At 42.0% G+C, this 25760-nt stretch overlaps 1 protein-coding gene across 1 annotated transcript; it reads right to left on the reverse strand.

The window, feature by feature from the left end:
- Positions 1-8006: 8006 nt before the first annotated feature.
- LOC132898204 (tubulin beta chain-like) lies at positions 8007-17391 on the reverse strand. The gene is made up of 4 exons (XM_060939665.1): positions 17243-17391; positions 9611-9719; positions 9407-9517; positions 8007-9238 (listed from the first exon to the last, which is right to left on the reverse strand). Exons 1-4 carry the CDS (start codon positions 17297-17299, stop codon positions 8184-8186), a joined length of 1332 nt encoding a protein of 443 aa, XP_060795648.1. The 5' UTR covers positions 17300-17391; the 3' UTR covers positions 8007-8183.
- Between the last annotated feature and the right edge of the window lie 8369 nt (positions 17392-25760).

Here is a 25760-nt window from a genome sequence, read left to right on the forward strand (position 1 = left end):
TTCTCCTGAAAAGTCAGCTTTGATCTGCACCATACACATGTACTCTTACTGTGGTCAAACAACTCTACCTTTGCATACTTGCCAACCCCCAGAGAATGAAAAGTGGTAGATCAGATTACACAATGCAGTCACATGGGTGCAAGTATAAAATTTTCAAAAACCTGAAAAGTCTGACAAAGTCAGACATGCATGGTACAGCTATGCGGGGGGGGGGGGGGGGGTGAGCCCCCCTTAGGGCTCAAAAAAAATTTAAATTACAAGTTAAAATGGTTGTCTCTCATCCTTTCATGATTAGCGTCTCAGCCTAACCTGGCCGGTCTAGGGGGCACGTGTCCAGCTTCATACCCCCCTTCCCTCAATCATTATTAAACTTGCATCATATACACTACCTATCAAAGTTGAATGTATGTGGTACAAGTTTAACAATGTCCCTTATTTCACAAATCAATTAAATAACGATACAGTCTGACATTAGTAAATAAACTTTAAGTTACTGTACCTGGTTTGATTGGACAGTCTTCTTGTTTTTCAAGTGATTAGTCTCATCGGCGTGACTTTTTTAAGTCCCTTCTTCCCGCTGGAGCCGTACTTGATACGCAGTCACAATACGCAACTCCTGGGACGTCCGGTTTTCTCAGCCATATTCCCCATTTGTCACACTCGCTTAACCATTTCCATCTCCATTTATTTCTAGACGTCTTTTCTTATTCTTTTGTATCGGAGCCTTCCGATAAAAACTTCATTTTGACATATTTTGATCAGCAGCCAGAGGCAAAGCACATGGATCTGTTGCAAGGGAGGGAAGCAAAATAAGGCTTATTATAAAAGCTGAAGTTTCATTGGACGGCAGTTAACAGTGAGCCAATCAAAAGAACCGTTCTTGGGGGCATCGTGGCTCAGGTGGTTAAGGCGCCATACCATGAATGCGGGCGACCCGCGTTCGATTCCGGCCCGAGGTCATTTCCCGATCCCTTCCCGTCTCTCTCTCTCCCGCTCATTTCCTGTCTCTACACTGTCCTATCCAATAAAGGTGCAAAAAGCCCAAAAAAATATCTTTAAAAAAAAAAAAAAAGCACCGTTCTAACTTGCACCAAAAGAAATGGCGACTCATGGGAATAGCTGTGTTGATTTGGTCGAACAACGTGCTACGTGCGTGAAACATGATATCACACATGTATAACACCGTGAAACAACGGGCTAGTCAGGACCGCTCATCGGTGAGCGGCGTATAAATTGAATGAGGTTTGTGGCAAAGACGAGATGAAAAGATTTGTCTCGTGCAGAGACTGTACCGCAGTAACCCGGTAATACGCTGAGAGTGAGACAGTGAGAGGGCCACCCCCCCGAAAATCTCAACGGATTTACACGATTTGGAAAAATGACTTTTTCAGAACCAAAAAAAACGGAGCTTCCGGCACATGCCGGAAAACTTGCACCCATGCAGTCATGACCTTGGGGGTTGGGGAGTGTCCCCTAGAAGATTTTGAAAAAAAAAAACTGTGTAAAATGGTGCATTCTCCTGCATTCCGAATGCCATATTTGAAGAAAACTGATCAGGAAATTGGACCAACATACTTCACAAAATGCATGCTTCTCACCTTGCCTTGATGCTTGGATGTATGGATGATCTGAAGACGAAGTCGCCTTGAACTTGTTGTCATAGCAATTTTTTTTCTTTGGAGAATCCATTCATTATTCATGATCACCAGAGCGTGTGTGTGTGGTTTTTTTTTTTACAAACACTGGTGCAATTTGTTTTAGTATGTGACATCATTGCTGATCTCATTATGGCTAGAACCATAACGAGAGCCAGTGGAATGATGCGATAGAGCAATACAATTTAGATTCAACATCATTATTGTGCTGTTCCATTGGCTCTTGGCTTCACTTAATATGACTATTTGATGCTATATACTTGTAAAGAAGCAAGAACAGAAGAGCAAATCCAACAGTGTTCACTGATTATTTTGTAATGCAGTAGTTTTTATAACTAAAAGCCATGGGCAGTATTCACTTGTCAAAAGCAATAGACTACCATGTGACTCAGTAGAGATGGCAAGCGTACCTTTGATCCATCTGTCCAGAGCACGTTATTGTAAAAAGGCCTGGTCTTTGCCTATATGATCATTAGCAAACTGTAGTCTTGCTTTAACATTCCTTTTGGACAGCAAAGGTTTTTTCCTGGCACGCCTTCTATGCAGGTCAAATTTGTCCAATCTCTTTCTGATTGTAGATGTATGCACTTTCACACCAACAGTTGCAAGAGTTACCTGCAGATCCAGTGATGACATTTTGGGATTCTTAGAGATTTCTTATAGCATCAAATGGTCTGTTCTTGGGCTGAATTTGCCGGGATGGCCAGTCCTGGACAAATTAGCAGTTGTTTGAAATCTACATCACTTGCAAATTATTTTCCTTATAGTGGAATTATTTATTTCTAATAATTTAGAGATCTTTTTAGATTAGATTCACTTTATTCATCCCACATTGGGGAAATTCACGTGTTACAGTAGCAAGAAAATGTCGAACAGATAACAAATAAAACTGAAATAAAAATTAGACAAATGAAGGATTAAATACAGAGGGCTATTTGCATTATCTACCGTGAAAAAGTATAGAAAAATTGCCTTATTGAGAGGCTCGGAAAAATTGCACATCACAGGTAGACTCTGTATACTGTATACACACACACATATATACATAAATATAAATATAAGTATGCATAAAAATAGTTTAAGGCCTATATTATTGCACATAATTGCATCGATGAGAGGTGGCAGAGGTAGTAGTGGTGAAGTAGTGCAAATATAACAACAAACAGGTTATTGGTGCTACGTTACAAGTTGTGGGTGTTATACAGTCTGACAGCAATAGGTATGAATGACCTGCGGTATCTCTCCTTCTTACACCATGGGTGTAGCAGTCTACTACTAAAAGAGCTGCTTAAAGCCCCCACAGCCTCATGTAGGGGGTGAGAGGGATTATCCATGATTGAGGTCAGCTTGGCTAACATCCTCCTCTCTCCCACCACCTCAATGGAGTCCAGAGGACAGTCCAAGACTGAGCCAGCCCTTCTGACCAGTTTATTAAGTTTCTTCCTGTCCCTCTCTGAACTTCCACAGCCCCAGCAGACCACAGCGTAGAAAATCGCTGATGCTACCACAGAGTCATAAAAAGTCCTAAGCAGTGTCCTGCACACACCAAAAGACCTCAGTCTTCTCAAGAGGTGAAGACGACTTTGGCCCTTCTTGTACAGGACATCTGTGTTGTTAGTCCAGTCCAGTTTGTTGTTGAGGTGAACACCCAGGTATTTGTACTCCTCCACGATCTCAATGTCCAAACCCTGGATGTTCACTGGTGCAATTTGAGGAACTGTCCTTCTGAGATCGATCACCACCTCCTTTGTCTTGCTGGCGTTGATGCGCAGGTGGTTCAGTTCGCACCAGGTGACAAAGTTGGTGATGACCTCTCTGTACTCCAGATTGTCCCCCTCTGACACATGTCCAATGATGGCTGTATCATCTGAGAACATCTGGAGGTGGCAGCTGTCCGTGTTGTAGCTGAAGTCAGATGTGTAAAGTGTAAAGAGGAAAGGAGAGAGCACTGTACCCTGTGGAGCCCCTGTGCTGCAGACTACCACATCAGACACACAGTCGCGGAGCCTCACATACTGCGGTCTGTTAATGAGGTAGTCAATGATCCATGCAGCCAGGTGGCAGTCGACACCAGCTCCCTCCAGCTTCCCCCTAAGCAGTGATGGCTGGATTGTGTTGAAAGCACTGGAGAAGTCAAAGAACATGATTCTCACAGTGCTCCCAGTGCCCTCCAGGTGCAAAAGTGACCGGTGCAGCAGGTAAATGACAGCGTCATCCACACCAATGCCTGGTCGATATGCAAACTGCAGGGGGTCCACCTCGCTGTTCACCAGGTGTCGGAGGTGGGAGAGAACAATCCTCTCTATGATCTTCATTAGGTGAGACGTTAAAGCTACTGGCCGAAAGTGGTTGAGCTCCCTGGGGTGCGCAGTCTTGGGAACTGGAACCACACATGATGTTTTCCACAGAAGTGGAACTTTCTCCAGACTGAGGCTCAGGTTGAAAATGTACAGAAGAATCCCACAGAGCTGATCTGCACAGTCCTTAAGCAGTCTGGAGTTGATACCATCAGGGCCAGCAGCTTTCCTTGTCTTGATCCTCCTCAGCTCCTTCAACACCTGATCAGCTGTTGTGGAGAGGCGAGGGGTGTAGCCGAGGTGCGAGTCCTGTAGAGTGAGGTCGGGGGTGGAGTGTGTGGATTGGTCTGGCAGGGATCGGAGGGGGGTGATGTGGTGTGAGGAGGGAGCTGTTGGTGTCAGAGGTATTATGAGGGGCGGGGGGGGGGGGGGGGGTGGAGTGATATCACAGACCAGTCAGGACTATGGTGAGTGGGGGAGGGTGGGGTGGCACAGTCAAATCTGTTGAAAAAGAGATTCAACTCATTTGCCCAGTCTTGGCCCCCAGATACAGGGCCCCTCCCACTGTCCTTTGTGTGGTCAGAGATGGTTTTCAGGCCTCTCCATACCTCTCCGGTGTTGCTCCCCTTGAGGTGCTCCTCCAGCTTCCTCCTGTAGCTGTCCTTGCCTCTCCTTATCCCCCGCTTCAGCTCCCTCTGCACTCTCCTCATCTCCTCCTTGTTGCCAGATTTAAAAACCTTCTTCTCGTTTAATAGGGCTTTTAGTTCAGAGGTCACCCAGGGTTTATTGTTGGGAAAACACCGTACCTTCCTGACTGGCACAGTGTTTTCAACACAGAAATTAATGTAATCCGTGATGCAGGTTGTCAGGCTATCAATGTCATCCCCGTGAGGTTCACACAACACATCCCAGTCCGTGGTGTCAAAGCAGTCCCTCAGTGCCATACTGGTCTCCTCAGACCAGCTCCTTACATACCTCTTGGTGGGTGGTTGTTTATTCACCATAGGTATGTATGTAGGGGACAAGTGAACCAGATTGTGGTCAGAACAGCCCAGCGGGGGGAGGGGTGATGAACTATATGCGTCCTTGGTGTTCACATACGTTAAATCCAAAGTTCTCTTGTCTCTGGTGTGGCATTTCGCATACTGAGTGAAGGTTGGGAGAGATTAATCTCTGTCACCAGAGATTAGTAGTAGGGACTGGGGGTGCGATGTCTGAAGCTTTGACACTACAGTGTGTAAGAGCTCACAGGCTGCAGCAGCATCGGCTGCTGGGGGGATGTACACAGTTATTGCGATAACGTGCGAGAATTCCCTCGGGAGGTAATATGGCCGAATGCTAACCGCTAGCAGTTCAATGTTTTTACTGCAATACTGCTCCTTTACCCTGATGTGCCCCGGGTTACACCATCTGTCATTCACAAACATCGCTATACCCCCTCCTTTCCTCTTACCGCTCTCCTTGGCTTTCCTGTCCGCTCTCACGAGTTGAAATCTGTCCAGAGTGACGTGTGAGTCCGGTGAGAGTTCATTCAGCCAAGTCTCTGTAAAGCACATAAGGCTACACTCCCGGTACTCCCTCTGCAGCCTAGTTAGTGCCGTTAGCTCATCCATCTTATTAGGGAGAGATCTTACGTTTCCCATGATGACACACGGTATACCGTACATGGTTTATACCGTCTTTTATTCTCCCGGCACTTCATTCCAGCTCTGCATCCCCTTCTCCTTAATTCCGCGGGGATCACCGGTCTTTCCACAGGGAGTACCTTGGTGTTGTGCAGTGCTAACAGCTGCTCCCGAGTGTAAACAATGGAGCCGTGGCTGAAAGGGTCTGCTAATGCCGATTTCACTAGCCCCAGAAAGAAAAAGAGAAAAATACAAATGCACAGTCTCACGCGTAGTACATCTCGAAGTGCACACTTCCGACTGAGAGTAGTGCAGAAAGAAACACGAAAAAAGTACAAAAACATACCAAAACACAAACACGCTCGGAGCTACTGCAACTAGCTGCCATTCTTGCGGCGCCATCTTACTTTTAAATCCCTTGTCAGATTCATAGGCATCCATTACTTTTTTTCTGAGCTCCTTAGAAATCTTTTTAGATCTTGGCATGACGACACCACACACTTCAGTAGCAAAGAGAACACCAGACCTGCGATGTCAGGTTGAAATAAGACAGGCTCCACCTGCAGGAGGTTCGAATCAAGAGCATCTTATTTTATGGATTTCAAAGTGTGATAAGGGTGTCCTTACTTTTCTGACTTATATTTTTAAATTATGAAAATGACTCCAAAATGTCAATGTGTCATTTATTGGAGTACATTACCTTTATCTGTAGGCACTGTATCAAAGAGAGTGAAATGTTTGCTTGTTTAAATATGTTGAGAAGTCCACAATTTCCATGGGATGTACTTATTTTCATATGACTATGTTGGTTCTTAGCCATACAATAACATAACATTCTGTTCTTCAGAGAGTCATACAGTGAAGAAGCAGAGAAGTTTGAACTTCATCCTGGTCAGCTGAATAATCAGATCTTATAGCATTAATCAACACCTGGAACTGCTTTAAGCCACCATGAGAACATTTATTTATTCTTACTTGAATACTGTTTTAATAGTGTTCACCACGTCCTTATCAGAGATATCTCTACCAATGTCTATGGAAATCTGTGGATTACCATGGACAACTCTCCAGCTAACAAAGGGACATGGGAGCTAGCATTGTTGCAGCCATTCCAACCCAGGACTAGTTAAACAAGGAGGCTTAAAATTAGCCCTTTGTCTAAAAAGAAAAGGAAATAGCTGAAGGGAGCATCCCAGTTTAGTACTTCATTAATGAAGTAATCCAGGTCAAACTTATTTTAGTTCTAGAAAAAGCAGCTTTCAGAAAACTTAAAGCATTTTAAAGAGAAATGTTCATAATGATTGCATTTATAAAATGCTGAACACATTTTTTCAACAAGATATTTCAACTGTTTGTTCCTTCCTAGTGATTGGGTGGCGTTTATATAACTGTTAAAAGTGGATATTGATTTTCAGGTGGGCATGTACAATCCAGCCCTGTTTGTTACATTGCACATGGTAGGAGTTTAAACTCTGTCTAAAATCCTGAGAGAAAAGCAAGTCTAACCTTATTAATACTTGTGCAAGTCAAGGCGTATTACTCAAAGCCTGACAACTTGCCAAAAAACCCAGAATCTACTCTGGGCACCTAACCCACGACTGCACAACTGAAAGCAGTTTTCTTAAAACTGACCGTCTTGTTCTTAGTAGGTTTCCAGCACTGAATGTACTACCAGTGTTTACATGCATCGGGGGGGGCACAAACATGAGCAAACAATGACCATAGTTCATTTTTAAATGGACAGAAAGGCATACTTGAAACTACTTTGTGACAAAAGCAGCTAAACCATTCTATGATTAACAGTTGCTTGACTGAAAATTGTGCAGTGTGTGACTACTACAGATGGTTACACCGAATGCCCTTCACGCTTTGCTGGGTGAAATAAAGGAGTTAAAGACCTTAACCTCTTAAATCCCAGCCATCAACTATTCGTAAGTGCTTATCCTGTGCAGGGTTGCGGACAAGCTGGAGCCTATCCCAGCTGACTATGAGTGAGAGGCAGGGTACACCCTGGACAAGTTGCCAAATCATTGCAGGGCTGACACAGAGACAAAAACAACCATTCACACACTCATTCATACCTAGTGTCAATTTAGAGCCACCAAATTAACCTAACCTGCATGTCTTTGGACTGTGGGGGTAACCGGAGCACCCAGAGGAAACCCATGCAGACAACATGCAAACTCCACACAGAAAGGCCCCCCCCATCAGCCACTGGGCTCAAACCCAGGACCTTCTTGCTATGAGGCAACAGTGCTAACCACTACACCACTGTGCCACCACCTCTTAAAATATTTAAGGAACGCCAATTCACCAAACTGATCCTTGTGCCAGAAGACTGCAATAGAGCCCTACTGGTCTTCATAATAAAATTATTTTCCTAAGATTTCATGGATTAAGTCACTGCAACAAATACCCCAATACCATGATTATTAACTCCATGTTTTATTGGTATTAACCAAAGAACTTTGAAGGCACAGAAGTGAGGAACACAAAATCTGAAAAATAACTTGACAGACAAATCAGAAGGGGGGGGGGGGGGGGGGGGAGAAGGAAAGTTGAACAGAAAAACATGGAAAAAAAAAAAAGTTACTGACAAAATATATTTAAGCCAGCTCCTCTTCCTCCTCATCAAACTCTCCTTCTTCAGCAGTTGCATCCTGGTACTGCTGGTACTCAGACACCAGGTCATTCATGTTGCTCTCAGCCTCTGTGAACTCCATCTCATCCATACCTTCACCCGTGTACCAGTGCAGGAAAGCCTTGCGTCTGAACATGGCTGTGAACTGCTCGGAGATGCGCTTGAACAGCTCCTGGATGGCTGTGCTGTTCCCAATGAAAGTGGCAGCCATCTTCAGGCCACGGGGTGGGATGTCGCATACAGCCGTCTTCACATTGTTGGGGATCCATTCAACAAAGTAGCTGCTATTCTTATTCTGCACATTGAGCATCTGCTCATCCACCTCCTTCATGGACATGCGGCCACGGAAAACTGCAGCCACCGTGAGGTAGCGCCCATGACGTGGATCGCAAGCAGCCATCATGTTCTTGGCATCGAACATCTGCTGGGTTAATTCAGGTACAGTGAGAGCACGGTATTGTTGGCTACCCCTGCTGGTCAGTGGGGCAAAACCAGGCATGAAGAAATGCAGACGGGGGAAGGGCACCATGTTGACAGCCAATTTGCGCAAATCAGCATTGAGCTGCCCAGGAAACCTCAGACATGTTGTAACTCCACTCATGGTGGAAGAGACCAAGTGGTTGAGGTCACCGTATGTTGGTGTTGTGAGTTTGAGGGTGCGGAAACAGATATCGTACAGGGCTTCGTTGTCAATGCAGTACGTCTCATCCGTGTTCTCTACCAGTTGGTGGACAGACAGTGTGGCATTGTAAGGCTCCACCACTGTATCAGAGACTTTGGGTGAGGGGACAACGCTGAAAGTGTTCATAATGCGGTCAGGGTACTCCTCACGGATTTTGCTGATGAGCAGGGTGCCCATGCCTGACCCAGTACCACCACCCAGCGAGTGAGTGAGTTGGAAGCCCTGCAGGCAGTCGCAGCTCTCAGCCTCCTTACGCACCACATCCAAGACAGAGTCCACCAGCTCAGCACCTTCTGTGTAGTGGCCCTTGGCCCAGTTATTACCAGCACCACTCTGGCCTGTGGAGAGGAAGCATTGACAGTATTAGAGCTAGCAACAAACAATAGGTGAATCAAAATGAGGTGCACAGCCAAAATTCATGCACATTTGACTGCAAGACAGATGACAACCAGATTTACTGCTTTGCATCTGAATGCTAGTGCAAAAAAAGGTTGTGCAATAGTTACCGAAAACAAAGTTGTCAGGCCTGAAAATTTGCCCGAAAGGTCCAGACCTCACAGAGTCCATGGTACCCGGCTCCAAATCTACTAGCACAGCACGGGGGACATACTTGCCTCCTGAAAGGATCAAAATGAAGTTTAAAAAGTAAGGAAACATACATTAAATGTTGAAAAAAATCATTTAAAAATTAAACACTGAAAAATCCTCACCTGTAGCTTCACTGTAGTAGACATTAATTCTGTCCAACTGAAGATCACTATCACCATGGTAACTGCCTGTAGGGTCAATTCCATGCTCATCACTAATGACTTCCCAAAACTGAGGGCACAAAAAAAAAAAATAAATAAATAAAAAAAATTGGGGTTGTTTATAAAAAAAAAAAAAAAGTTACAAAAAAAAAACCACACAAGTTTAATATTTTATCTGGACAGTAAATAAGTGAAATAGAGCAGGGTTTTTTTTATATAAATGTGGCCACTGAGCGATTTCCACAAGCCTAACCAGATACAACCATATCTTAACATCACCACTCACAAAATACGGCTTCACGGAAAAAAATAATTACAATGTACCGATCTTTTATTCACTGATCGAATTTTTCCATGAAAAATCAGTAGTAAATTAATAAATTCTCTCTGAGGTAATGGATTTGATGGACATTCCATGGCATGTCCATAATCTCCACATTCTTTTCTGTGGCTACAGACTCTTTGTATAAATTTATAGGCACGCCATTCCATGCTGCTTTTTACCATCTACATCTTTTTAAATGACACAACCCTTTTGTTTTATTTGCTTTATGCAATGTGTGTGCCTTCAGTTGAGATGCAGATTTATCACCGATGATGCAACACTGCGATGTTCTTAAAGTTTGGCGACAAAGGGACGTAAACTTCTTTTCGAAAGTGCTTATCCATTACTCTTCCCATTTGTTCTGATATGTAGCTAGTACTAAGTCCAGAGTAACCTTTTAACTTACAGGGTCCCCTTCACAAGAAAAAGAAATAAAGACAAGAAGAAACACAGATAGAAAGATAAACCAAAAAAAAAAAGTCATACAAAGTCAATGATGTATCCAAAATGTATCCAAAATGTCATCACTGAAATGAATTTACCTGTGACCATCTGCTACCATACTTGCCAACCCTCCCGATTTTGGCGGGAGGCTCCCGATTTTAGTCTCCGTCTCCTGATCGTATTTATTAAAAACTGGATAATCTCCCGGTTTTGGGAAATCCCTACCACCAAGTTAAAAATACTCCCAATTATGTCCAATCAGAATCGTATGAGAAACACTGCTGACGTCAACTGATTTTTAACCAATCAACAAACAGAACGACAGTCACTTCCGTAATGTAGGATTCACCCAGGCTGGCCGACATTTTTTACAAGCAGTCATTCATCATGGCCACTAAACCCAATACCAAACGGCAAAAACATGAAAGCAAATACCAGGTTGCATGGGAGAATGAATTTTCATGGATAAGCAAATGTTCAACCAGCCAGCCCAACACATTTTGCAAAGTAAGGCTACAAAGCGATTCATTTATTCCAATTATCCCAATCTTACGGTGGGGTAAAAGCAGGTAAATTACATAGTCTTCAAAACTACAATAGGTCATTCACACCCTTTTATGTAAATTCTTAATGTTCTTATTTTTAATTAAAAATAGTTGATCATTTGTACATGTGTATGTAACAAGTACTTAGACATTGAAATTAAATTAAGATTTATATTATGTTTTGTATTTTTGTAGCAAGAAGTATAATTAAATTGCATATACAGTAGGATCTGCACCTCTGTATAAACAAAATATATTTATCATATTGAAATGGTTTTTAACTCTTGAGAATTTCTTTTTGCAGTTAAGGCCACTTTTCTGGTTGACAGATTTTTCAGGTCAAATTGTGTGATATAGGGCGAAATAAGAAAAAAATAAGGCTACAAGATTGAAAAAAATATTTTCTTTAAATGAAAAAAGCGTCAGAGGAAAAAAATAATAATGCACTTAATTTTTGGCTGTATTGTTGAAATTAATTAACCCAAAATATATGTACTAGTCTACCAAAAGAAGTTTCCAGTTGAAATATTGACGTGTTCATATTAATGAAACAAATGCAAAACCAATTTAGGTATATATTTATACGAAGGAAAACATTTCCTTGTGAGGTCAACTTCCATATATGCTGTAGCTGTAGGACTCCACACAATACAAAAATGGAGACCTTACAATTCCATGAGAAGTGGTACATGTTCCAGGGAAAGAGTAAACATACCCTAGGATATCGGCCAGAGCACAGTCTGCCACGCGCATTATAAACTCACCGACAGTTTCTCCTTTGGCAGACTGCTTAAATGCAGCTTGTCCCCCATTTAAACGAACCTGCACGAACAAAGTCAATCACTACGTTTACATGCACATAGAGAGAATCGAATTTCTGCCGTTGCTCGACTGAAATCGAAGTTCAAAATGCCATGTATACACCTTAATTCGGCTGAAATTGAACCGAACTTGATTTCTCGGAATCGAGCTACATGACCTAGTTTATGCGATTTCTGCCAAGCTACTTTGTGCATGTATACCCTATCGAGCTAGTTGTCGAGCTACTTCCGGAAGTGACGAGTGACGAGACCACAAGCAGGAAACACAACAGCCTCGGTCGGCATGACAACGAATCATGACAACGGCATGAATCTTTTCTTTTTGTGGCATTGTTTGCATTGTTAAAATTTAGCTCACTTACTGTATCACCAAATACATCTGTTGCATAGCTGAATTGTGTACATAAACAAGTCATTGTGTGTGTATATTATATATATATAATATATATATAAAAAAAAAAATGGACTTTAGAAAAATATTATTGTGCAAAATAAGTTGTCTTACAAAACAGTGTTCTGCGCCGGACAGTTTGTAGCCATAGTCTGTTAGAGCAAGCCTAACAGCTTGAACACAGAACTGCTAGTGTTGCCAGATTGGGAGTTTTAAGTGCATTTTAGCGGATTTTAACATGTTTTGGGCTGGAAAACGTCAGCAGTATCTGGCAACACTATAGCTCTTCTTCATGACGACAACCAGAAGTGTACCAACACGATGGGGAGTGTAGCGCCACGTGTGGCTCGGGTGCACAATGCACCTTGCACAATAGCCCGATTTCACTTGTGCATGTAGGATTGGATTTCTCTGGCACCCCTGCTGGGACCCTCTCTCTCATTATCTCTAGCCGCTTTATCCTTCTACAGGGTCGCAGGCAAGCTGGAGCCTATCCCAGCTGACTACGGGCGAAAAGCGGGGTACACCCTGGACAAGTCGCCAGGTCATCACAGGGCTGACACATAGACACAGACAACCATTCACACTCACACCTACGGTCAATTTAGAGTCACCAGTTAACCTAACCTGCATGGCTTTGGACTGTGGGGGAAACCGGAGCACCCGGAGGAAACCCACGCGGACACGGGGAGAACATGCAAACTCCACACAGAAAGGCCCTCGCCAGCCCCGGGGCTCGAACCCAGGACCTTTTTGCTGTGAGGCGACAGCGCTAACCACTACACCACCGTGCTGCCCTCTGCTGGGACCCTTTGCTCGATTACCAACAGCAGCTCGATTTGGACGTGCATGTAAACGTAGTCATTGTGATTTGTTATTCGATTCTTCTCACATGGCATGAACACGCTTCCTGGACGCCACCATTATTCGCAATGCACTTTGGGAACTCTCGAGGCACGAGACACAAATACAGTGGGGTCAATACAGTGACTGAAAAATGGCAAGTTGTATCGCGAGGTATCAAATGGTCATGATAAAGATGTGACTTAACGTTTAATTTAGATTAAATAAAATTTTCACATCGGCATCTTTTGAGAGATTGGCAGGGGAAAAATAAAAACTAAAAGTTGAATTTTTTTTTTCAAGCGTCAGTTTTCTCAGCACTTCGGCGGATCCGTCAACCAGATAATATAAAACGAGTGGCCTAAATCAGAATACAATGGACATTTGAGTGTGAAATTAAACTAGTCTTCCATACCATTTCAGAAACAAACCGTACAGCTTCTCAATTGTTTAGTGAAATTTTGCATGACAGAATTTGTTTGGTGAGTGTATTTGAAGTGTGTGGTAGTGTCTTAGTGCTATTTTGAATTTATGTTTGAAAGTTTACAAGTGAAATTATGAACATTCTTCTAAAGCATCACTTGTTATTTTCTGTGGGTCTCTGTATGGATACAATATTCAGGCAGTAGATTTTTCAACTAAAAATCTGATTTAAGACTTCCCTTTCATTATTATATTAAAATTCAAGACAAGAGTATTATTTCAGATTTTTCACTCTGAGCTCTCATGCCTGATACATGAATCCCATAACCTAGAGTAACTGATAAAACAATATCAACAATTCAAAAACTCTCATTGTATAAATTTCAAATGGTTTGCAATTAATTGGGATCCAATGTTTTTATCGTTTCAACCGCACATCAGATCCTCATCCAATTGAAAATGCCGTTCACGCACTTTTCTCCCCCATGAGAATTTTGAAAAGTTGGCAAGTATGTGCTACCTCAGCCCTCCTTTCTACATCAGTCTTTGGGTGAAATACAGAAACTTCAAACTCTGTCAAAAAATAAAATTGGCATTTCAGAGTTGTGTTCTCTGTATATTGTTAGATGTTCCACATCTCTTATCGAAAGACTCGTCTGCTAATTAGTGAGTATTGGCTCGGCTTTATCTGGAACTTCTACCTCCATCATGTAGCTACCATCAGCAGGTAACGTCACCATGGAGACAATCTTTGTGACATCCGTGTCACTGTTCTTGTACGAACTTGTAGCAACATCCGTAAAATTCGCCATCCGTATCTTGTATCCATGACCGTAGCCAGCTATGAGGCCACCGAGGTCCGGACCTCAGTCATTTTTAAGAGCTGAAAATACATTTGTATGCTAAATATTCAACAGGATTAAAAAAAAAAAAAAGAACAACATTAAAATGTCTTGGGGCGGCACGGTGGTGTAGTGATTTAGCCTGGCCGACGCGACTTCAAAGCTCCCCGAGCATTTGGTCTGGCCAAGCTATTAAGCCAAACCGTTTCCCAGAGCCCGTGGTTGACCCGCCTCCCTGAAATGCCTCAGTTTGCTACTGGTCGAAGCCAGAAAAGGCTGTGACGAAGCTTAAACCAATCGCATCACTCTTTCCTCTGACGTATGTGACGCGACGATAGGATTCTCTCTGAGCCCCATTGATTTGGCTACCAGCGGGGCTAACTGGTAGATTAAACCCTTACCGAAGCCGGTCGGGAGCAAGGCGAAAACGTCCTTCCTTTCAATAAATACCTCCAGGGCTGCTCTTTGCTCCGTTTTCAATGAGAACTTCCCATTGAATGCTTTCAATACAGCATCTACCGCTGTGTTAAAGGCTTGCCGCTGCTCCATGTTCGTGATGTGAATTAAGCGTTTCCGGCATAGATCTGTAAACAATCTATGGCTTCCGGTCGCAGTTCTACTACGTCACTGCCTTGAACACGCCTCTACCCAGGGCCGTTGGAGATGCTCAAAGTTGATTGGTTCCCGATTTTTCGGGAGCTTGGAAATGCTGTAGATAGCTTGCCTGGCCAGACTAAGCTCGGAACAGGCCCTCGTGTTGCATCACGCTTAGGATGGGCGGGCCCAGGCTAGTAGTGGTTAGCACTGTCACCTCACAGCAAGAAGGTCCCGGGTTCGAGCCCCGTGGCCGGCGAGGGCCTTTCTGTGCGGAGTTTGCATGTTCTCCCCGTGGGTTTCCTCCGGGTGCTCCGGTTTCCCCCACAGTCCAAAGACATGCAGGTTAGGTTAACTGGTGACTCTAAATTGACCGTAGGTGTGAATGTGAGTGTGAACGGTTGTCTATTGGCCCTTTTCCACTACCCTTTTTCAGCTCACTTCAGCCCGACACGGCTCGCGTTTCGACTACCAAAAACCAGCACGACTCAGCTCGTTTCAGCCCTGCTTAGCCCCTAAAACTCGCACCGTTTTGGAGTGGGGCTGAAGCGAGCCAAGCCGTGCCGAGTGAGGTTGGGGGCGTGAGCAGACACTCCCCTGTGCACTGATTGGTGAGGAGGAGTGTCCTCACACGCCCACACACGCCCCACGAGCGCGCTGGGATCTGTAAACACCGCAAACCCGGAAGAAGAAGAATTACGAATTACGAGAATTTCTGAAGCCTTATGCGCCTCGCCTCATCTATACGCTCTTGCCAGTATCTGTCCGCGTTGTCGGTGACAACAAGCCACAGCACCAAGACCAGCAACACTAACGACTCCATGTCCTCCATGTTTATTGTTTACTCTCCGGGTCGTGAGACTACCGCTTAAAAGCTCACTGAATCAGTGACATACAGAGCATCGTGCACGAGTTCGCGGAGCGCAAGGCTCGTCGTATGCCCTTCAAATAATGCGCGCAGTAGGCTATTGATGTTTTATTATGAGTCATGTACAGTATGTCGCCGAATGTTTTTTTGTTTCTGAGTTACATGTTCGTTTGAAGGACTTAATGTACAAAATAACATAGTTGCACCCCGTAGTGTTGAAATTGGTAAACACAGTGCATTCAGTGAGGTTTGCACCGCCCTCCTTTTATTTCTAACTCTTCCTGTCACCGTTGCAACCTCTGAGCGCTCATTCGTATGCCCTTCAAATAATGTGCGCAGTATAGGCTATTGATGTTTTATTATGAGCCATGTACAGTATCCTAATGTTTTTTGTTTCTGAGTTACATGTTCGTTTGAAGGACTTGATGTACTAAATAACATAGTTGCACCCGGTAGTGTTGAAATTGGTAAACACCGCAGTTGCGGACATTTTGTAGCCTAAAATGATGTTATGATAAGCTTTAATAAAGGGCCCGGTCATTTGCCCCGCCCCCGGCCCGGCTCTGACTTGTTCCGCCACTGTCACTGATGTCACTGTTTGCGCTGCTTAACGACATCACGTGACGTCCACCCACTTTCGCTAACTCCACCCAATGTGTCCACCCACTTCCAACCAGCACGGTTCAGCGCGGTTGTAGTCGAAATGCAACTCCAACAGCCCCGCTCAGCTCGACTCGGCACGGCACGGCTCAGCCGCGTTTGTAGTGGAAAAGCGGCATATGTGTCAGCCCTGTGATGACCTGGCGACTTGTCCAGGGTGTACCCCGCCTTTCACCCGTAGTCAGCTGGGATAGGCTCCAGCTTGCCTGCGACCCTGTAGAACAGGATAAAGCGGCTACAGATAATGAGATTAGATGATGATGATATTCAGTTCAAACACCATTAAAAGTAATTTCAGGAAGAGATCTCTTGTGTGACGTGTAATTCACCCCCTCACATCCCGGACCTCTGTGATTTTAAAATACTGGCTACGGCCCTGCTTGTATTCCCCCCACTTTTTTTTTTTTTTTAACATTTCTGTAATCCGTAACCTCTCCATGTTCTATCAACACGTGAACGGCCGGTAGTGCGCATGCGCGCTGGTAAACACCCTTCAGCAGCTGCATTGTTTCAGCATTAGCTCATTCACAGCAAACCGCTTATCGTTTAAAACATTATGAACTATGAATTTAATCTGTCAGAAGACATTTGGGCTTTACAATCAACGGTTTACCAAATGTTGGGTTTATTACTGAGTCCGATAGTTAACCATATGTTTGTTGTATTATTTACAGACAGATATTAATGGGCCTACGATACAAAAATGGTCATTTAAAATAATAACGTTTAAAACAAATGACAATTCAACAATCCCTAAGAGCTAAAACAGACTGAGGCCCTCAGACAGAGGCCGGGAAAACCTGTAAATCTCTCAAAAGACCGTCTTTCACTTCTTACCTTGGCACCAATTTGGTTGCCGCACTGTCCTGCTTGCAAATGAACAATTTCTCTCATCCTTCACGATAAAACCAAACAAACCAACTGACAATGAACTGAAAACTATCGCCCAGAATCACTTCTTTGGTCACTATATGTCATGCACCCGCCTCCCCGACGATTTAATTGGTGGCGATTAGTGCGTCATCTGACCATATTTATGACTATTGGTTGGAGTTACGTACACTCACTTGTGATTGGCTGATAAGATTACAACAACGTTTAAAAAAAATCTTCAAAATCAAGTTTATTAGCCAAGTATATTGACACATACAGAGGAAGGAGGGATGAATATGTGTATATAAAAGTTATGTATCTGTAATATAAGAGAAATGTATATATGTACATGTAATGTACAATATGGACAATATAGACGTTACACAATATAAATAAATATGCAATCTACAATAACTTATATGAAATATACATATTACACAATACCTATATTATCAAAAATATCTGTATTATACAATGTGTATTTATAATCTAAATATATATCCATCCATCATCTGTAGCCGCTTTATCCTGTTCTACAGGGTTGCAGGCAAGCTGGAGCCTATCCCAGCTGACTATGGACGAAAGGCGGGGTACACCCTGGACAAGTCGCCAGATCATCACAGGGCTGACACATAGAGACAAACAACCATTCACACTCACATTCATACCTACGGTCAATTTAGAGCCTCCAATTAACCTAACCTGCATGTCTTTGGACTGTGAGGGAAACTGGAGCACCCGGAGGAAACCCACGCAGACATGGGGAGAACATGCAAACTCCGCACAGAAAGGCCCTCATCGGCCACGGGGCTCAAACCCAGGACCTTCTTGCTGTGAGGCAACAGTGCTAACCAGTACACCACCGTGCCACCCCCTAAATAGATCTATCTATCTATAATATACAATATCTATAATATGTTATACATAAAAATCTATAATATAAATAATATACAATATCTATAATATACAGTATACATTATTAATAATTATTGTACATATGGGCCACTTTGACCTGGCGACTTGTCCAGGGTGTACCCCGCCTTTCGCCCGTAGTCAGCTGGGATAGGCTCCAGCTTGCCTGCGACCCTGTAGAAGGATAAAGCGGCTAGAGATAATGAGATGAGATGAGATGGGCCACTTTTTCCATGGAATAAAAACATGCATTCTATTCCCTTCTTGTGGGTTTATTGATGGCATGCAATATTGTTATCATATCACTTATCCTGCATGTATTACGCCACTCTCCCCAATGGAGAATGAGCTTGCAATATTTTTATAATATTGCACATTGTCAAGACAACACAACATCACTCATCGGAGCTGATGCGAAAATCCAATGACAAAACTTTTCTGCTGCGCATGCGCACAATCATTTCTTTGGTGGCCAGGAAATAGCGAAGATCCAGTGCTAGGTTTAAACACTAAATAAAAAAACTGAAAACTGAAACTAAAGATGCGCTGAGCATCCAAAAGGCTACCAAAACTTCATTAGATATTCTTCACGCATATTTACAAGAGAAAAACATACCAACGGACATCGAAAAATGGGAAGAGACACATTGGAGATGTAAAACTTACATGCTAGCGAATGACTGACAGTTTGTACACAAACAAGGCCATGAGGTTTACTTAATTAAAAGCGGAAGATTTAAAGAGAATTTTGAAAGAGAAAGATGTACTGAACACCCAAAAGGCTACCAAAGCTTCACTGGATATTCTTCACGTATTTAATCTTCCACATTAAATATATGGAAAAGCTGGAAAAGAGACACATCGGAGATGTAAAACTTCCATGCTAGCGAGTGACTGTGACAGTTTGTACACAAACATGGCTGCAAGGTTTGCTTCATGAAAAGCAGAAGATTTAAAGCGGAAGATAAGAAAAGAGTAAGAGAAAGACATGCTGAACACCTGAAAGGCTACAAAACTTCACTGGATATTCTTCATGCATATTTACAGGAGAAAAACATACCAACGGACATTGAAAAACTGGAAAAGAGAGCAACAGTGGAAATATTGTCAAAGTTCGACTTGGAGGTGAGGAAAAGTGACGGAGACTTTTACAAGAGGACTTCACTTGTGGACTTCACTCAGCAAAGCCCTTTTGTTTTGAACAACTGCAATGTAACAATGAACTACTACCAAAAGTAACTTTGAACTTGAACTGTCAACCTGTACATAGCTCCTATATAAGTTGGGTTGTTGTTCAGGCTTTTTGGACTTGTACCATTTTTATTGTTAGAACTTTGACTTTGTACATGTACATTGGATTGACAGAACATTGAATTACATTTGATCAGAATCAACATTTAATATTGGTAAGTCACCCCCCAGTTCTTAACTTTTTGTAAAATCTATAATTGTTCTATTGAATGCATAATAATAATAATAATAATAATAATGGCTGTCTTTTTTCGTTGTATATCAGATATATTCCATTCAGCTAGCATGATACTGAACTCGTCAAAGACAAATTGGAGACAAGATATATTCCATCGTGCTAGCTGAATGGACTATATCTGATATACCACTCAACGCCAGCCAATATTATTTGATTATGCAATCAACAATACAGTGGTGCTTGAAAGTTTGTGAACCCTTTAGAATTTCTATATTTCTGCATAAATATGACCTAAAACATCATCAGATTTTCACACAAGTCCTAAAAGTAGATAAAGAGAACCCAGTTAAACAAATGAGACAAAACTATTATACTTGGTCATTTATTTATTGAGGAAAATGATCCAATATTACATATCTGTGAGTGGCAAAAGTATGTGAACCTTTGCTTTCAGTATCTGGTGTGACCCCCTTGTGCAGCAATAACTGCAACTAAACATTTCCAGTAACTGTTGATCAGTCCTGCACACCGGTGTGGAGGAATTTTAGCCCATTCCTCCATACAGAACAGCTTCAACTCTGGGATGTTGGTGGGTTTCCTCACATGAACTACTCGCTTCAGGTCCTTCCACAACATTTCAATTGGATTAAGGTCACGGCTTTGACTTGGCCATTCCAAAACATTAACTTTATTCTTCTTTAACCATTCTTTGGTAGAACAACTTATGTGCTTAGGGTCGTTGTCTTGCTGCATGACCCATCTTCTCTTGAGATTCAGTTCATGGACAGATGTCCCGACATTTTCTTTTAGAATTTGCTGGTATAATTCAGAATTCATTGTTCCATCAGTGATGGCAAGCTGTCCTGGCCCAGACGCAGCAAAACAGGCCCAAACCATGATACTACCACCACCATGTTTCACAGATTGGATAAGGTTCTTATGCTGGAATGCAGTGTGTTCCCTTCTCCAAACATAACGCTTCTCATTTAAACCAAAAAGTTCTATTTTGGTCTCATTCATCCACAAAACATTTTTCCAATAGCCTTCTGGCTTGTCCACGTGATCTTTAGCAAACTACAGATGAGCAGCAATGTTCTTTTTGGACAGCAGTGGCTTTCTCCTTGCAACCCTGCCATGCACACCATTGTTGTTCAGTGTTCTCCTTATGGTAGACTCATGAACATTAGCATTAGCCAATGTGAGAGAGGCCTTCGGTTGCTTACAAGTTACCCTGGGGTCCTTTGCAACCTCGCCGACTATTACACGCCTTGCTCTTGGAGTGGTCTTTGTTGGTCGACCACTCCTGGGGAGGGTAACAATGGTCTTGAATTTCCTCCATTTGTACACAATCTGACTGACTGTGGATTGGTGGAGTCCAAACTCTTTAGAGATGGTTTTGTAACCTTTTCCAGCCGGATGAGCATCAACAATGCTTTTTCTGAGGTCCTCAGAAATCTCCTTTGTTCATGCCATGATACACTTCCACAAACATGTGTTGTGACGACCAGACTTTGATAGATCCCTGTTCTTTAAATAAAACAGGGTGCCCACTCACACCTGATTGTCATCCCATTGATTGAAAACACCTGACTCTAATTTCACCTTCAAATTAACTGCTAATCCTAGAGGTTCACATACTTTTGCCACTCACAGATAAGTAATATTAGATCATTTTCCTCAATAAGTAAATGACCAATTATAATATTTTGTCTCATTTGTTTAACTGGGTTCTCTTCACCTACTTTTAGAACTTGTGTGAAAATCTGCTGTTGTTTTAGGTCATACTTCTGCAGAAATATTGAAAATTCTAAAGGGTTCACAAACTTTCAAGCACCACTGTATAACCAGTATACAATATACAGACATATGCAGGATATTTACAGACAATATTGTATACAATATACAAAAAATATACACGACACAGTCAGTGTACACAGAGTGCAGTGAGGTAGTGCAAACAAGACTATGTTACAGGAAGTACAAGTGGGACAATAGTCCAATGGCAAGGATGGTCCAGGTCAGATATTTATGGCATTGATGGCAAGGGGAAAGAAGCTGCTCTTATATCTGGTGGTTCTGGTTTGCAGTGTTCTCTAGCGCCTGCTGGAGGGGAGGAGTTGGAAAAGGTTATGACCAGGGTGTGAGGAATCCTTAATGACTTTAATCATGTCTTTATCTTACCTGTGCCTTGAGTTTCTAACGGTTCTCATGAGTAGTGAAAACAACATTCAGAAGAACACTGCAATCCAGCTGTTCTCCAAGGGTCCCAGAAACTTAGCCAGGGGTCCCTGATTTTTAAAATTTTTATTAAAGTATCAACCCATTACTGTATTATAAAAGTTATTATATTTATTATTGCATTTTTCTAGCTCTTCTGTTTGACTGGTCACTTGTGTTGGGTTGTAATGTATTGGCTTTAATGGGGTTCATCCAAAGTTCACGAACTCAAAAATAAGGTGCCCATAAATAATAACAGCTTGGACCTTGGTGCTCTGTCACAGAAAATTGAAGAATAGATGACTCTGGCTCCAAAGACAAAATGTTACTGTATACATTTAAACAAGACATGGTCATCACTATCCCCCGCACGAGCATTTTATGAAGACCTCTTAACACTTATAACCTTATAAGCCCATAGTTTTAATATTGACTTATGATGTCGTAAGTGCTATGACACCTTCATAAAATGCTACCCAGCTTTTTTCAGTAGTATGAGCATGCAAAGTTTTATTGATGTAGCTTATGTAGTTTCAGAGAAAACTTGTCCAGATTGAGTCCACTTGTACAAAATCCAATAACGAAAATCAAGGGCCATAACTCTGAAAATAATAATTAATTGTAAAAGATTTCGAATTCAACTTACATCATGAATAGTAATATGAGCATGCAAAGTTTCATTGATGTAGCTTATGTAGTTTCTGAGAAAACTTGTCCGGATTGAAATGGACGGACGGACGGAAGAACTCCATTCTTATATCCCCCTGTGTACTTTGTGGCAGGGGATAATAATGTTCATGTAATAAATCTGTACTGAGGGGGTCAATTGAATTCGATTGAATTTCTACAGTTAAAGGGGTTCCTAGCAGCAAAAAGTACAAGAACACTGGGTATAAACTACATAGGAAATCTGCTTAACAAATACTCAGTGTCTGTCTCGTTAGCACATGTATTATCAAATATTGATATTTGAAAAAGATTTGAAAACTTTTAGCTAGTTTTAGTTAGTGGTCAGTGTAAGATCTTCATAAATTGTTAGCAAATATTAGTCACTGATCTGCCTGGCAGACTAGGTCACGTGTGCTAAACAGGCCCTGAATGTTGGATTGTTTTTGTGACCAAGACCACAAGTTCATTGATCAAGAAAAGATGTGGCAAATGATGCAAATGACAGACTTCTAAAGGAAATGAGTTAACTGGACACATAATTTAAATCAAACTGAAATTTGTCAGTTTATCTCTACACTATTCATAATAATGACAGTTTAACATGTACATTTCAGAGACATTCACGTCACAAAATAAAGTAAGATTTTTCATTTATAAATTATCTTTAATGTCTGATACTGAATCAACACATCTCCTTACAACAGTCCCTCAAACTGGGTTATTTTGTTTCATTCCACACAATGTCCAGCTCCTGATTTCTAAGTCTAAACTTTATAAAAATAATATAAGATGATCTACTGATACCGGGGTGTAGTACAAACTTTTCTGTAGCAGAGAAATAATTAAAAAGATATGCATGACTGCCATGCAAAAGGATTAATAAAAATCCATTGCGGTGCTAGCTGCTGGGAAAGCAGAGACTTATACAGTATACAGTGACATAATAACGTTGGTCTGTGGTGACTCTCTAGCCCATGGAAAAGCAAACTGGTTCTTAGAAGGTTTGCAAGTTAAACCAGTTCCAGCACTAGCACCAGCCCAAAACTATAGCGCCTGGTTCATGTTGGTGGAAAGGGGCATATCAGAGGGATATCTGGTAGTACTTCCTTCAACTGATGTGCCGACCACAGCATCCTAGGATCTTCTGCTCCAGAGCTCGAGTCCAGAAAACCCTGCGCCACAGTACAAGCTTTGGCTTCCAAATCTACAAGCAAAAATAGTATGTTTTATCATGAAAAGTTTTTGCCACTGACTGTATGATGCATTAGCAAAAGTCTTTTCAACACTCCAGACTCTTGAAGCTTATCAGTAACCAGTGTACCATCTTTAGTCAGCATACAATATGTCAGTTAATAAATCATACAGTTTTAGTACTCTATCCAGTTTCTCCCAACTTAGCCAGGTGTGTGGTGTGGGAAACTGTCTTTTGATGTGTTCAGCTTTACCTGCTTTGGTGATCTGTGCTGAAACAACACAGATCTCGGTGGCCAGGAGATGGAGAAAAGAGCAATAGATAAAACAAGATCAAACCTAGACAGATGGTCTCATTTGTCCAGGATTTCATTTGATGTATTGGAGCTAAATCTTTATCCAATATACAGTGTATGGTTCAATAATTTGGGGGGGAGCAAAAAAGCAAAAAAAAAAGTGTTGCCAGGCAAAACAAACCTCGCCCAGTAGCACTTATGATGAATATGAAGGAAGATATCATAATAAAAAATAGGTACCCTATGGGTCCATGTGGCTACTGCTTATAAATAAAACTGTTTTCTGATACCATGTCCATACAGTAAATATAGCATATATATTTATTCTATGAGACAGTAGCCACAAAAATGAAGCATAATCCAAAAATGAACAATTTAAAAATCACAGAAGTAAAATATACCAAGTGTCTGTACTTTATATTATTCTACTCTTACCTCTTACAGTTTTCGAAACTGAAACCTCTGAACCGAGGCTGACATACACACGCTGTCGCCATGACCAAAACTTTTATTTCCTGGAAATGGCCCAGCGCTAGAGCTCAGTGGAACGCACTCTCCCTCTGTAATAAGCATAAACATGTCTGAAAGTGATTTCTTTAGTCTAGTCCATTTATTTCAAATGGTGAACCGAATTGTATACACTCACCGGCCATTTTAATTGGAACGTGTATGCACATGCGCAGTGTGCCATTCTTACAGCACGATGACATAGTAGCTAGTGCCTGTATATGAGGCAGTAGCCACAACAAAAATAATTTTGACCTTTTTGGTGACCTTGACCGGATGACCCTCAAAATGGTGGAGGTTCTATTTGAGACCAATGCCCATCTATCCTGAAAGTTTCATGAAGATTGATCCAGCCATTTTCCCGTAATATCATTAACAAAAAAACAAAGAAACCCAACTGAAAACAATACCTCACCCCCGGTGGACTCCGTCCCGGGCAAGGTAAAAATGAATCATATTTGGAGATTTTAAAAAATCTGTGGGATATTCTGGTCTATCTGATTTAATCTTCCATTAGTATGACTGCTTGTGTACCCTCATGGTCATGATAGATCAGGTCTCTGTGTAAGGTCTCTGTGTTATTAGCATCATCCTTTGTTTCTAAGGAAACTTGGTACTGGGACAGCAGTAATGTGACTGAGATGGTGATGAGTGGGGTGAAGTGTTGTGGACATGAGATGACTATAACTGAATGTGAGCACCATAGTGTTGTCAGCTGGAAGAGAGCAGGAGCTGCATCTGCTGCTGGAGTTATCTGCACAGATAGTAAGTAATCTGTGCATTGACCAATCTAATTTCATACTGGGAATAGAATAATCAGCAGGTAGTTGAAAGCCATTCTAGCAAATGTAAGAAACTAAAGTGAAAATAGAAATGCTTATCAAAAGATGTTTAAACTAAAAAGGTCGACTACGAATTTGATTAAAAAAGTAAATCTTGAACGCTGTTGACGATCGCAATTCTAAAGATTAAAGCTCGACAGTCTTTCGATTTAAAAAAATCAATGAGAATTAGTTCCCTCTGAAATTTGGTCATTGTGATATGTTTATTTCTGTAATATGTCACAAAATATCAGGCCAATCTGTGGCTGGGAAGTTATTTAATTTGAGGGGATTCCCCTAGCAAATAATGTGCATGAAATTGCTCAATTTGTGCAGTCAAGCAGACAGAGGAAGTCCTGTGTGCGCAGGTTTACCTTCTTCTTCTTTTGGGTTTTACAGCAGCTGGCATCCACAGTGTTGCATTACTGCCATCTACAGGT

The sequence above is a fragment of the Neoarius graeffei genome, chromosome 14 (genome assembly GCF_027579695.1).
Source record: "Neoarius graeffei isolate fNeoGra1 chromosome 14, fNeoGra1.pri, whole genome shotgun sequence".
Taxonomy (NCBI): Eukaryota; Metazoa; Chordata; class Actinopteri; order Siluriformes; family Ariidae; genus Neoarius; species Neoarius graeffei.